General features: G+C 38.6%; 8 protein-coding genes across 8 annotated transcripts; 4 read left to right on the top strand and 4 right to left on the bottom strand.

Moving 5' to 3' along the window:
• On the bottom strand, positions 1–2,422 carry BDF20DRAFT_892424 (ribonuclease H-like domain-containing protein). The gene is made up of 3 exons (XM_053082296.1): positions 1,986–2,422; positions 1,839–1,925; positions 1–1,764 (listed from the first exon to the last, which is right to left on the bottom strand). Exons 1-3 carry the CDS (start codon positions 2,304–2,306, stop codon positions 328–330), a joined length of 1,845 nt encoding a protein of 614 aa, XP_052932169.1. The 5' UTR covers positions 2,307–2,422; the 3' UTR covers positions 1–327.
• Positions 2,423–2,912: 490 nt separating this feature from the next.
• Positions 2,913–4,045, top strand: BDF20DRAFT_892426 (uncharacterized protein). The gene has a single exon (XM_053082297.1). The coding sequence runs from the start codon at positions 2,938–2,940 to the stop codon at positions 3,877–3,879; it is 942 nt and encodes a 313-aa protein (XP_052932170.1). The 5' UTR covers positions 2,913–2,937; the 3' UTR covers positions 3,880–4,045.
• A 473-nt stretch (positions 4,046–4,518) lies between these two features.
• On the bottom strand, positions 4,519–5,896 carry BDF20DRAFT_924099 (DNA replication complex GINS protein PSF2; the record flags this gene model as incomplete). Its single annotated transcript, XM_053084687.1, has 5 exons — positions 5,336–5,896; positions 5,118–5,265; positions 4,952–5,048; positions 4,747–4,864; positions 4,519–4,671 (listed from the first exon to the last, which is right to left on the bottom strand). Exons 1-5 carry the CDS (start codon positions 5,453–5,455, stop codon positions 4,519–4,521), a joined length of 636 nt encoding a protein of 211 aa, XP_052932171.1. The 5' UTR covers positions 5,456–5,896.
• A 2,036-nt stretch (positions 5,897–7,932) lies between these two features.
• On the bottom strand, positions 7,933–8,247 carry BDF20DRAFT_892444 (uncharacterized protein; the record flags this gene model as incomplete). The annotated part of the gene is made up of 1 exon (XM_053082298.1): positions 7,933–8,247. A coding segment is annotated over one exon (288 nt), but the record flags the coding sequence as incomplete, so codon positions are not given.
• A 393-nt stretch (positions 8,248–8,640) lies between these two features.
• BDF20DRAFT_801980 (uncharacterized protein) lies at positions 8,641–9,515 on the bottom strand (the record flags this gene model as incomplete). Its single annotated transcript, XM_053076406.1, has 3 exons — positions 8,641–8,886; positions 8,961–9,285; positions 9,394–9,515. Coding segments are annotated over 3 exons (693 nt in total), but the record flags the coding sequence as incomplete, so codon positions are not given.
• Positions 9,516–9,761: 246 nt separating this feature from the next.
• On the top strand, positions 9,762–10,271 carry BDF20DRAFT_892450 (uncharacterized protein). The gene is made up of 2 exons (XM_053082299.1): positions 9,762–10,039; positions 10,141–10,271. Exons 1-2 carry the CDS (start codon positions 9,876–9,878, stop codon positions 10,217–10,219), a joined length of 243 nt encoding a protein of 80 aa, XP_052932174.1. The 5' UTR covers positions 9,762–9,875; the 3' UTR covers positions 10,220–10,271.
• A 693-nt stretch (positions 10,272–10,964) lies between these two features.
• Positions 10,965–11,822, top strand: BDF20DRAFT_135731 (uncharacterized protein). Its single transcript, XM_053074757.1, has 4 exons — positions 10,965–11,310; positions 11,385–11,450; positions 11,538–11,573; positions 11,651–11,822. The coding sequence occupies exons 1-4, from the start codon at positions 11,019–11,021 to the stop codon at positions 11,710–11,712; spliced, it is 456 nt and encodes a 151-aa protein (XP_052932175.1). The 5' UTR covers positions 10,965–11,018; the 3' UTR covers positions 11,713–11,822.
• BDF20DRAFT_892455 (major facilitator superfamily domain-containing protein) lies at positions 11,799–13,774 on the top strand. Its single transcript, XM_053082300.1, has 6 exons — positions 11,799–11,835; positions 11,956–12,106; positions 12,191–12,819; positions 12,895–12,979; positions 13,073–13,238; positions 13,326–13,774. The coding sequence occupies exons 1-6, from the start codon at positions 11,804–11,806 to the stop codon at positions 13,472–13,474; spliced, it is 1,212 nt and encodes a 403-aa protein (XP_052932176.1). The 5' UTR covers positions 11,799–11,803; the 3' UTR covers positions 13,475–13,774.
• Positions 13,775–13,971: the final 197 nt, after the last annotated feature.

The following is a 13,971-nucleotide window of genomic DNA, read 5'->3' on the forward strand; positions in this document are numbered from 1 at the left end:
ACTACGTGAAAGATAGAGAGAAAAAAAAATACAAGCAAAATGGACTGCTGACAGATTTTACGTTTCAAACGCCGATCAAATAGAAAGCTTTGGAGTGGTTCAATTTTTATGCATCTGAATAGGAACAATGGTGCCAATGATAACGAAAATCGGGTTTTTATATTGAATATGAAGTTTAAAAGTACTACTGTCAGGAGTGTACCTTCATAGTCACTCGTGGCTTTCAATGTGAAAAAGATGATAGGAATTTATTTCTTTTGGTAAATTACATTATCATGGAAAGTTTATACATAAAAATGAGAGTAAATAGTGCAGAATAGGCTGTTACTACCAATTATCACCGAATAAGTCAGATTTTTGTTTAATCCAATGAGGGTCTTCGATAATTGCTAGTCTTTGTTTCTTCACTCTTCCCAAATCAAAAAGCTCAGGATCTTCATCATGACGCATACGTCGTTTCACTTGCTGTACGTCCATCGTTGTTGTCACTGCACCATCATTATGTACTGCAGTTGTAACTGATGAGTTCGCTGTCTTACTGGTTGCAGTTGTTGTGTCTTCCATAACCGCATCCTCTTCTTTTTCCACTTGAAGTGCATCCATCTTTGCCTTCAATATCATATATCCTAATGCTTGTGCGTTCATTCTTACTAAGGGTGGACAAGGATTACAGCAACCAATAACACCACTGCTATCCGTTGGCATACGTTCTACCAAAGTCATTAGCATATGATTTGGTAAAACGTAACGAGTGGATTCATCTTCATCTCTGGCTGTATGATCACGCCATGAATGGAGTGCTTTAAAGACGGCATCTTGTTGAGTGTTCAAGGCAAATTTCCATTTTGACAATAAATTCTTCCACCCCACGGGCCCTTCTCCTGATACAGAATCATATACGGGCTTTTCATATGTGCGCAGGGCGACTTCTTGAGATTTTTCCAGACAAAACTTTACAAGATTACCATCAGCGGAGGTTGAGTTGTTCAAAAGCTCGTTACGTAGATTGTCATAAATAAACAAGAGAAAATGTGTATCTGAGCGAGCGTAACTTAGCATTTCCTCAGGAAGCGGTCGAATACGCCAGTCAGCCAATTGATATTTCTTGTCAGTGTCGAAATCGCAATACTTCTTTAAGAGGTACTGCAGACCATGGTGAGGAAAGTTGAGCACTTTCGTAGGGAAATAGGTATCAAATAGGTTTACAACGTAGAGACCAAAGTCACGCTGCAACCATTGTATATCCCAATCCGCACCATGAAATACTTTCACAATGTTAGGGTTGGCAAAATATTCGTTCAATTGCCATAACTTATCGCGTATTTCCAATGTATCCACAATAAAGTCTCGATCACGCGTACTAATTTGCATCAGACAGGTAAAACCTTGGTAACTACGAAAGTTGTGATGTTCCAAATCGACAGCAATTTCTTCGTGGTCCTCGAGATGATCCATCATCACCTTCAACGTTTCGTCGTTGTCGACCCAAGTGGCGGTAGTGGTATCAAAGGGTTGATATGGCTCGGGATCGTGTATTTCAAACATTTGTTTAGGATATTCAATATGGGTAATTTCATACTTGTAAGGATGCGGTAGTGATCTATCTTCAGATTCAATATTGGAATCGAGTGGAACCAAAGCGTGTGGTTTATATTTAATTTTTCGCATAAAGGGAGTAGAGTTGGAATTGTCAATTTTATCTTTGAATTTGAGTTGAGGACGGATAATATTATTTGCATGTAGTAGATTAAGATCCAATTTTCCCTATCAAAGTTGTTTAAACGACAGCCGTTGAGACATGCAATCAATTCAACCATAATAAAATAAGCTGAAGTTACCTTTGCCCTTATTTGTGTAATTTCGGGCGCTGTCTGCTTCATTTCTTTAGATTTGCCTGCGCCTGTCATCTCGTCAAAACAAAAATCCTACACAAGCAGATTGTGAGCAAGCAACACATCGATATGCTCAACCTATTATTTGCTTACAGCCTTTTCCAGTAAACTGTCACAAACATCAATAACTGATCCATAACGATCAACCACATCATTCTCATCCTCAAATTCGGTAACATCAACAGCGCAATCCAAAGCACAATGATTCAATAACGTATTGCCCAAGCTCAAGCTAGTAATACCAGCTTGATCAAGATCTTTAGAATATGCCATGTCGAGTGATCTATGAAAACCATAATCTTCCATGGAGATTTGATTAGCAGCATTGGTAGCAGAGATTAGAGCTTTATATAAAGAATCCTTGAAAGCTTGAAAATCCTGAACTGCATCAGGTACTGCTTGTTGAGCTGACATGTTGTTTTTATAAGTTGATCTGATTTATTAAAAAGTAAGAATCAAAGGATTTTCTTTTAAGTGCACATTTGTGTAGCTGCTGTGACTTTACAACGAAGTCTTCTTTAACCGGCGGTTCAAACGTTCGCCGGAGATTGTCATCGTCGTTACGGTCATGGCGAGGTTGCGCCGATAATGCGTTTAAGTGGATGGCATCAGAATGGTCTTCTTCTGTTCCAAATGGCGCTAGCAGAAGATCTAGTGCTTTCAGTATCATTCTTACCAAAACCATATATGGCCTTTGAAAGTGTTAACTTTGAATCGAAGGGTAGTAAGATGTTTGCACCAAATAGATTCCTAAAGGTTGTATTACTTGAACTATTCAAACTGTTCATTTATGATGCTTCATCAAAGCTCTAAGCAAATTATCATTTTATAGTTCCTAGCGTTCTTAAGCTTGCTTCTCCAAAAATCCTTCTTTTTTGGGCGAATGATTCATGATAGTTGTTGGTGGTTGTGAGTGCTCCACAATTTGAAATCCGCCAATCCTTAATTTTCAATTTTAAAACAATCCCTGGAGGGCATTTTTTTCCTTTATCTTTTTTTTTTTTTTTTTTTTTTTTTTAATTTATTTTGTCTTCATAATCAGTCAATGTCATCTATTTTAAGTTATCAACTTCGCCAACAGCAACAACAAAATGAACAGAAACAACAGCAGGAAACGCTAGATGCTAAACCTTCTAAGAGTAGTGTGGGTGGTGGTCTTCCATCTCCACCCAACTCATTCTGTGGTGATGAAGCATCCAGCAATTCAGCAGCAACAGGAATCACCATCACTATTAATGACAAAGTTCCTTTGAAAGTAGTCCAAGAAAATATCCGCAGGGATTCACTTCCCACTGTATTTAACGATATGACATTGAAAGACTATTCAGTGTCATTACCCGAGAATTACACCATAGACCACTCACAAATCAATAGTAACAATAATAGCATCAGTAACAAGAAGGCTGTACTTGCATCTACTGCCGCTACTGCTACTGCTACTGCCGCTGCAACTGGGGGTTTAACTATTCGTAATCGTCGACCTTCTGAAATCAACATGGGCCGTAGAAAGAGTAGTTTCACAGGTACCCGTATACTCTCCGAGTCCTTCAGTGGACAATATCGTTGCATGGACTGTGGAAAATCATACAAGTCACCCAATTGCTTACAAAAACATCGTTGGGAGCATTCGGATGAATGGGAGTTGACTAAAAAATTCCCTTTAACAAAGCATCAACAAGTACAGATGCTTGAAGCAGCTGCCATTCTCGTTGGCATGGATCGTAGAGGAAATAATAAATTAGAAAATACCGAATACAATAACAGCAATACCAGCAACACTACCATTAATACTACAACTACAACCACCACTACAACTACAACTACTAATGCTAATATTTCAGTTCAAAACTATCAGGCCGACGATGATGATGATGATGATGAATCTATCCATATTGACGATTCCGACGTCGAACCAGCGGAAGACGAAGATGAAACTATCTCGATTGTTTCGAACGATTCATCTGGTATCTTTATGGAGGACCTTTGAAATTGTCCTTATTCCTTTTTATCTCTTTCCTCATGACTCGGCGAACGACGCAATTTCATTTCCATAATACCTCTATTTTTATGTATATATTTAAATCCTATCTCTTATTATCATATCATATCAAATATGTTTTCCATTTACTTTTTTTTTTTTTTTTTCCCTTTTTGATCTCTTGTCTCTCTCATCCCATACTTTCTCCTTTTTGTTCCTCTCCAGCCACTTAAGTCACCTGTGCTAGAGAATAAAATTCATTTGCAACAATTTGTTGTGATTGGTTGGGAAAACACTTCCGATACACTTCGCTGCTGGGGAAAGGGAAAGTAAATTTCTGCATACTGTTTATTCAAGAACTAGTTCTATTGTGAATTTGTACTTTTTCGCTTTACTCTAATTATGGATTGACAGTTCTGCAAATGACAGACTAACCCAGTAGTCTATCTTTAACTTTGATCCGCAGTTGAATGCTGCTGATTCGCGTCGACAGATACTTTTAACATGGAGAAGTAGCCTCGCGTTCATTGAATGTATGAAAATGTTTGTTTTTTTTGTGATGCTCAATAATGCTGTAGTTGTATTTAACTTAAGAAAGAAGTGGTATGAAAGGGCGTATCAATGATTATATAAAGGCGAGCAACTGAATTAATACATTGTGGAACTCATAAGATGTGAATCTTCCTCTTCTTCGCCTGACCCTGCTCCTCGACTATTCAAGCGGATCCTCCTTAATTCCTCAAAAGCCCGTGAATAGAAGGGTTTGATTTCATTGATTTCCATTAATGACATATTAGGAATCTATGGGTACAAAGCAGCGCATGTCATGTCAATATAGGATTCATACTACTTGCTCTACTCTATAGAAGCCCTTACATGAAGCCATCGATCGTCTAGGATATTCAGACCTAACTTTGCTTTCACTTGTCTGGTTTCTCTTAAATCTTTCAATGCCTGTCGTACTTGTTCTGCATCGGGTATATCATCTGGAGCACTGCAAAAACTCGCTGAGTTATTCTTTGTCTCTCGTAGTCAATTGTTTAAATTCAAATATGAAATTGCGCTTTAAATGATACATTACGTTTCTAATAACATCTGTGACAATTCTAGATAATGGAAGGGCACCTTACTGAACTCATCTTCTTTCTCTTCCTCGGCGTGTCTTTGTTTCAAATATTCTGTTAGACCGTGTAAGTGTTTCGTAAGTATAATGACAGCTAATTTATTTTTCTCCATCCTTTGCTCACTCATCGATCGATGACACTGATCCTTGACTTTACCTACGTCAAGCCACTCTGGACAAACGATGGAACATTTATTATTCTTTTTCATCAGTATGGCCAGCCAAACTGGTACCTCTGCTTCTATTGGCGGTTGGAATGGACCAAATATGCCCTGTTAAGCCCAGCCTAAGTTACTAAGGAATGATCGCTTCGTAAATCACTGTTTATGATAACTACTTTACTTGAATGAACTGCAATTTGTTCATCTTTTCTTTCGGTATAATCTTTATCATTTCGTTGCCAGCAATGAATTCCATCTCGCTTGGAGTAAAAGCGAGTCTGTGTTCTGGTGGTAGGGCCATTGCTGAGTGAAGTGGACGGTGATGAAAAAGAAATAATAGAGCTATTGCAAACCAATGCAAAAAAAAAAGGCTTCTCGCTCTTGCTATTTTCAACGACAACGCGCCCAATCCAGCCCCCGCGAAAAAGGTGGTATTTTATCTCCAAGTATACATGTTTGTCCTTTCTTTTCATCCTCTCCTGCTTTTATTCACACACGTTACAGATATAGATACTGTCCTAATCCTGATATTATGCCTTCAAAAAAAGTCAGTACTATATGAGTGAGACGATTTTGAACAAGATAAACACTGAATAAAGTTAAGCACACAGAAAACTGAGGTTTAATAAAAATGAGTATGCTTTTGAGTTCCTATATCCTACCATTCGAGTTTGGATGAAACCAGCAAGTATCAAGTGGATTGTTATACATCAGGAGCAATACAGCTGATTTAGCGATTGAAGGGTCAATAATTAATCTAATGTCTTAAGGAATAATAGCGAAAATGTGGGCAACAGCAATGCGATCTTCCTTGATAAAGATGGTATTAGTGATTACACTAAACAGAGTGCTCTCAGCCAAGTACTTGTAATGCAGTGAACAGCAATTACTGAATAAACGTACCTGTGTCCTGCTGATAAAAAATGACACCCATATCTGCTCTTACTGTCCTAAACTCAATAAGTAATAATGTACATATACGACCTTTCAATTTGAAAAACACGGATGTCTACCTACAATTTTCTCTTCGTTTTCTAGCTTTAGTTTTCATGGTAGCTGAAGTTTTGGCTTTTCTAAATAAAATGCTTTGCAAAATACAAATGTAGTGCGTGTACCTGTTTTGCAAAGCATACATGAAACATATAAAGAAACTTGGAGCATCCACAACGATATTAGAAACCTGTATATTGTCTCCACATGTATCTAACCAACCTATCAGGCTATCGTGTAACATCTTTAACAAAACATTTTTTGTAAAATGGAAGTGGTGCTGTTGAATTCGTTTATAAAGGTTTGATTACCATACAACATGTCTATAGTTGTTTCCAAGTAAGTAAACACGACAACCCGTTACCTGATACTTTTCTGAATAGAGCAAGACGTAAGACACACTCATAAACCATGCTATTTGCATCCGATCGATAGAGAGGAACACCCTTAGTTGATATAAGTCATCTGAATTGAAGAAGTAATGCTTCAACTGATAAAACGCAAATGACTGGTTGTGATTGCATGACATCACACGTTTTCGTAGCCCTCTGTGATTGAAGCGACGAATATTCACAAGGTGCTATCCAACATGAGAGCTACTAGTGCGGTGTCTATCGTAGTGTGTGCGATTACTCAAATACAATAATACACACAACGTCACTTGCTCATCAATCAATAAACAATGATGAACCATGCCAAGTAATTGTGAAGTCTGCTCGCTGTAGAATTTATTGGAAGTTTTTGTCTGCGACTCCGTAACAGTGTTTTGGAATGTCTAAAGCAATTTAGAATGGTAGGCTGATATTAAACTCTTTCTTAATACAGTTTTTTAGCTTTGGGTTTAGACGAAGCCGCAATATAACTAGACGAAAAAAGTAAATTTTTGAGACCTTCAAGTTATAATTTCAAGATTGAACTACACAAAAATTGAGATGCTTACCTGTAAAAATCAAACCAGCTTCGTGCTGGCGATTAGAGGATGGTGTTCAAGTGGTTGATGCGGGTGATTTTGGTTTTCTAGAAAACTCCGCAGGTCTTCCCGTTGACTTCCATACCGAAATGCTGATGGCCATCATGTTTTTTGCTGCATTGACATCGCGGTTCCATAGTATCTTACAGGTTTTGCAAACAAGGATACTACAGCCACGCACGGTGTCTAATGCTTTCAATGTGTCTGAGCGACAACAATTGCATATGCGTGATGTCAAGTATTCATCAATTGTAACGGCAAGGAGATCACCAGCAGCCTCTCTTCGCTTCAATGCACGCCACAGAACACCAACGACACCAGTCTTATGGCCTTTGATGGGCACTGCACTCTTCCCGAACATGCCATCACCAACTACAATCAAAGGGATCTTTTTAGTGTCGCCTGCACTAAAGGGTTCAGGCTTCCACTTGTTCTTCAGGGGATTACTGTAGAAAGCATGAGTTCTATCAATATTTCTGCGAATAGTGGATGAATTGCTTATCATTTAAAAACCTTACCTATCTTTCTTAGCGAGAACATCGCTTACTTCTCTCGCATCTGCTTCTTCCTTCTCTTCTGGAACCTTTTGCTTCTTCTTCTTCTTCTTTTTACGTTTACAAAAGGCCATTCTGTCGGTATTCTTCTTTGGCCACTTGCTTCGATCTTTCTTCTTCTTCAACCTCAATTGCTTATTGTACTTTGTGGTTCCATTAATAAGCAAATTGACCATGTTGTTGGCAGCACGCTCCTGACCCTGGTATAAACGAAATCTGTCTTCAGCAGTTCCCTCGCCGTAAAAAGAGAACAAGGCTTCGAAGTGCTGCAATATATATTGTACATGACGGTCATGTTGTTCGATGATAGAAGTTTTGGCGGTTGGTATGCCACTTTCGATCATTTTAATTGTGCCTGCTTTCTTCTTTTCCAGCTTTGCAGCGTATCTGATACTTCCGGTCATATGATAATATTCCTTGGTAGAGCAGCTGCGTACTTGATGTTTGTTATGATCTAGTCCGATTGCCGCTGTGAAGACAGATCTTCGCCCTGGATCAAGGAAAGCGGGTCTGTAATTGTCTTGTACTTCGTCATAAGAAAAATCTTCCAAAGTCAAGGTATGATTATGAATGGTCATGTCTTCTTTTGTTTTCTTTTTGCGGCTGAACAAAAAGTCTACAGTAAAGCCGTCCGACCTAACCATGTTTCGAAACATTACATCAGAACTTTCCTTCAAAGCGGTTAGACTATGACAGAAGCAAAAATAGGGGTGTGTTTACTACTAGGCATAATTTTGCTGAAGAAGTTCTTCTATAGTTTTACCTCTTAAAGCCAAACTTTTTGAAGTCGAAGACTTTACAGAATTGTTCGAGTTGGGCTGTATAACCCTTGGCAACTTTTCCGGGAAACATGAAGGCTGTAAGAGCATTTAAACTTATCGCGATGAAACGCCATTTCAGCGATGGAGTAGGAAAGAGAAAGAAACGCTGAGGAAGTGGTAGGACACGGACATCGTACGGTTTATGCTGTATATGTTCTTGCTCGTACGTAAACTGTATGTTCCATAACGCATTAACAAACTTTGCAGGAGCAGCAGAAAGAGAAACGAGGGTTACTTCTCCTGGAATGAACTCTTCAAATTGTTTGCAGAGTAATTCAATTCGGTTTTTGTCAACAGCCGCCAGCTCGAGGTTTTCTGGCCAATGAGGATGACCATGACAGACAGATTGGTAACAATACAGCTGTACAATTCTTTGTACATCAGTGCGTTTGATATTCTAGAATGTGTATAAAGAGAAATAAAATGAATAAAACAGCAGAGCATTAAGAAGGTACTCGGTTACAGCCTTACCGGGAGCATAGTTCTCAACTTGTAAGTAAGGAACTTTGTTAAGCGCTGCTCGAAGCGCTCTACAATGGAGTTCGTGTAAGAGACGCTCAATTCCTTTGCTGCCTCTGTAAGGCAATGACTATATCCCACGGTCAGCTTGTGTTTTACTTCGATAGTAGGGAACTTTGCCTTGAAGTCTGTATAATACTGTTTTATGTCCTCGGATAATGCCGTTTTGTGAGTAACTTGCTTGCCCGTTATAAGCTGACCAACTGAATACCAGAATTGCTGGCAGAATACATCAGGAATAGACCTGTCTTTGTTGGCTTCTTTACTGTCTTTCTTGCTGTCTTCTTTGTTGGCTTCTTTACTGCCTTTGTTGCTGTTTTTATCAGTGTCTTTCTTGTCGCCTTTGTTAGCATTCCTTCTATTCTCCTGATAATGAATGAGGTACGAGTTAACGAATAATTGACTAGAGAATACTATTCTCCTTATGTCAGAGCAGCAAGAGATGACTTTTTCTTGGAATTGTCCGCGAAACGCTGGCTTTACAGCAGACGTAAGAGGGAGCTTCCTCGTGAATACAGTGGAGCCTTCTCCAAGCGTCGAGGTGATAACTTCTTCCTTTGAAGCAATGTGATTGGGGCATTCGAGAGAACGAGAAGTAGAATGACCCTTTAAGCCACAACTGATACACTTGATATCTCCAGTTGTTTGCTTCTTCTTTCTCTTTGCTTGCTTCTTTTCTTCCTTGATTGTAGCTGATTGCTTACGTTTCTTACCGCTACTTCCAACTAAATTTCCGTTAAGCAAACATAAACTTGTCTTGCAGTGAGAGCATGATACTTACCATCAGCCGCAGAAACTGCTTTGTAAAACTTGCATTCATGGTATGCCTTGTTGAAATGTCCGAGTGTTTTGCAATCCTTGCACTCGATGTTTACTAGTCATACAAAACATAATCTGAGGATTACTACTATAACTTATTTGTGGCAGCGCGCTCATGTGTTACTTACGGAAGGACTCATCTTTGACTTTATTCTTATGGGCTTCTGCCACCGATTTGATTTTTTGCAAGATTTTGGCTTTGTACATGCTGAGTAGTAGCTATCAGGATGAGGAAAGAAAGATGAAAGAAGAATAAGAAGAAGAAGATGGAAATCAAAGGAAAGATGTCAAACTTATTTTCTGTAAATGCTAGTTTGACAACATCTTATTTTTTATTAGGATTGACAACAACGACCGTTATCTACGCGGCGGAAGAACGTGTCTGGGATTAGTTTAACGCGTAGATCAATTCATATGATCCATAAATAAAGTCTCGTAAACCACAACCATGTATCTATTGCTGATAAGACCTGTTTTACACTAAAATACTCATTACGTCTCGTAGTACTTTAAAGTAATGCCACTATCAATTGAAAAATGTCCACTGACCTTCAAAATAATGTCTACAATTATTTATTCAATAAATCGTCCAAGAATATTATACCATTTCATCCTAAAATAATTTAAAATTATCTAAATTGTATATATATATTGTCCAATAAAATTTGTATAAAGTGTAAAGTTGAAGCTAAAACACTGTAATACGTTCCCCCGCCTTTTTTCGGATCCACATTTTTTTGATCTCCTGCGGAAGACCAAGTTGTAAATCTTAAATAACAATTCTCCGGATTTGTGTTCAAGGCGGATCCAATCTTCTAAGGTTCAGCATCAGAAATATATCACGATATAAGACGCTATTTATTATAGATGGAAACACCGTTTAACAAACAAGTACTGGGTCCTAAAATGAAGTCTAGTACAATATAAAATTGAGTACATTAGTAAAGGGATGTGGTGAACCTTAAAGGGATACATATATGAGAGTATTTAATGTAGACTGTCCTCGGTGTAAACCGAAGGAGTCATTTCATTCAGCAGCCAATGATAACAAACACGATTTTGACGTGCGGATCAAATAACTTTTTATCCCCTTATATGCATATTCTCATGTGTATATTTCCCGTGCTCTCCTTTTTTCCCTTTTCATTTTACTTTCTTTCATAACTTAATAATATAAGACTTTTTGCTTCCATGAGCGCACACGACGACAAAAGTGATGGCAGCAAGATCAAAGCCGCTTCAGAAATTGAACAAATTGAACGTGTTCATACAAAACTGTCGGTTAGCAGCCATGAAACGAAGGAGGAGGACGTTGATTACAAAGGTGTATCCGAGAAAACCTCACACCATGAAGAAGACAGGACGAAGAAGAATATCTTTCTTCGATTCAAAGATTCGATTTATTCGAAGCCCGAGAAGACAGAAAACATATGGCATTTACTGACAAACCTTACAAATACTCAGAGAATCACGTTTGCTGCAGGTAGATGGATGGTAAAAGAGTTATGATGCCACTTGGATCTTGTATTAACGTCGTTTTCGCTTTTAACCTTGCAGCCTTTTTTGGATGGACGCTGGATGCGTTTGACTTTTTCTCAGTGTCTTTAACAGCGACACGAATAGGTAAGAGAGTTTGCTATTCATGAGAATTCGAGTGCTGAAGTATGACTAAGACACTCATCTTGATCCGATTTGATATCCAAACGACAGCTGAAGATTTTGGTGTACAACCATCTGACGTTACAAGTACGGCGGTATTTCTCGAAATTTGAGTTTCAAAGATTTGCTGGTTTGACTAAAAATGGTTCATTTATTCAAAATAGGTGCAATTACGACAACTTTGGTAAGTGTGATAGAGAGCACCGGAGTACAGAAAACATATTGAGAAACGAAAAAAAAAAACCAAGCATATATGCTGATTTCTCACACACGCTCGTAAAAAAATATGCAAAAAAAAAACCCTTGGATATGCGTAGATGCTTCGTTCTATTGGTGCATTGTTGTTCGGGTACAGATAACTTTTTTCTTTTTTTTCACAATATCATCATCTATGGGATATTGCTTGGAAAAGAAAATTAGCGTGCGTACATGGATTGACTATCAGCTAACTTACTTCTTCCTTGCATAGTGCATTAGCTGATAGATATGGGCGTCGATGGCCGCTCATGATTGATATTGTGCTATTTTCAGTCATCAATATGGCGAGTGGCTTCTCCCCGAATCTGCAGACCTTCATTGGCCTTCGTGCAGTATTTGGCATAGCAATGGGTGGTGAATGGGTAAAGCTTGGAGCATAAAATTTATTTTTATTTTCTTGGATATCCGTGTGTGCCCTAATCCCATATCGTTTTTTCGTTCCGTAGGGCTTAGGCGCGAGCTTAGCGTTGGAGACTCTCCCAGTAGAGGCTAGAGGATTGTTTTCAGGCATATATCAAGAAGGTTACGCCTGTGGTTATTTGTTGGCTACACTTGTTAATTATGCTATAGTACAAACAAACTCTAGCTGGCGCATCATCTTCTGGGTGGGTGCTGGTTTTGCGTTGCTAGCCGTCGTTATTCGAATATGGGTGCCAGAATCGCCAACGTTCGAAAAGCAAAGAGAAGCAAGAAAAGTATTAAAGCGCTCCTTATGGACAGAGACTAAACTGGCCTTCAAAAGGCACTGGCTGCGCATCATTTATATGGTCATTTTGATGGCTTTTATGAACTTCTTCTCCCATGGTTCGCAAGACTTGTACCCAACCTTTCTTACAGCGCAGCTGGGTTATACCCCCACCGAACAAACTGTGACGAATGTCATTATGAATATTGGTGCTATTTGTGGTGGTATCATCTTTGGTTACTTGTCGAATTACTTTGGACGTCGTTTTATCTTGAGTATTTGTGCTATTTGTGCTGGTGCGTTCATACCTTTGTGGATTTACGCTCCCAATATTCATGCACTGCAATTTGGAGCCTTTGTGATGCAATTTTTCGTACAAGGAGGATGGGGGTAAGTAGTGTTTTACCTAAAAAGTAGGATGATTTACGGAAAGTGAAAGATATACCAACATGAGTTTGTTGATAGCGTTATTCCTGCACATATCAACGAATTGGCACCTGCTTCTTTCCGAGGTTTGATCCCAGGATTAGCTTACCAGCTTGGTAATCTTGTAAGTACAACTGTGGTGGGGGGGGGAGGGTTAATGGACGTGAGGGGCATCTAAAAAGCCGTTAACCTTAAAAATAATTGCCTATGAAACTAGGTTAGTGCGGCTTCTAGTCAAATTGAAGCCACTATAGGTGAACGATATCCACTTCGAAACGCAGACGGTAGTTATAAACTCAATAGTAAGGGTAAACCCATTGCGGATTATGGCTTAACTCAAGCAATATTCATGGGATGCGTTTGCGGTTGCCTATTAATCACAGGTAAATACATCATTCTATAAACACTTTTCAACTGATCACGCTTAGCTCACTCTTCACTATTTTCTTTTAAATCAAAACAAACTGTAGCCTTGGTAGGCAAAGAGGAGCGAAACAAGAACTTTTCTGAAGACCTCGCTGAAGGTCAAACAACTGATGATAGCCCTGTTACTTCAGAGGATGTCAGAGCGAATCAGATTGAACAAGGACCTATGAAAGAGTCTTCTGAGACTTCGTAGACCGTTTACTTTTGCAAAGGTTCTGAAATTGTTCTTCTCAAGTGTACATAATATCTTCTATACTGTATTCTTAATCACTCTTATTGTTTCTACAACTTGCCTCTGTTTCTCAAGGCATGACAAATGTTGAATACTCCAACTAATAAATTGTTATCTTGATGAATAATACAAAAATAGGAAACGACTTCAATTGTGCCGCAATAATTTATTCGACACACAATGATCAACGTCGTCAGTTTGACACTTACGACGCGAAAAGTGCACTGAACGCGTTTCACATTTTCTTAAAGATGGAAAAAGATATAAGAAAGAAAAGGTTTTATAACTTTCTTATGCAACACTCAACGTTAAAAACGACTGTATTTCAAACTGAGGTAGAAAGTTTTGGCTCTGTCTTTCGACTCTTTTTGTTGAGCATGCAGTTGCTTTGCTGATCTGCCGGTCGATACGTTCAATTGAAGACTGAAAATAAAATAAATAAAGTTTAAATTAGATTG

This window comes from Mycotypha africana (genome assembly GCF_025528875.1).
Source record: "Mycotypha africana strain NRRL 2978 chromosome Unknown BDF20scaffold_11, whole genome shotgun sequence".
Classification (NCBI taxonomy): domain Eukaryota; kingdom Fungi; phylum Mucoromycota; class Mucoromycetes; order Mucorales; family Mycotyphaceae; genus Mycotypha; species Mycotypha africana.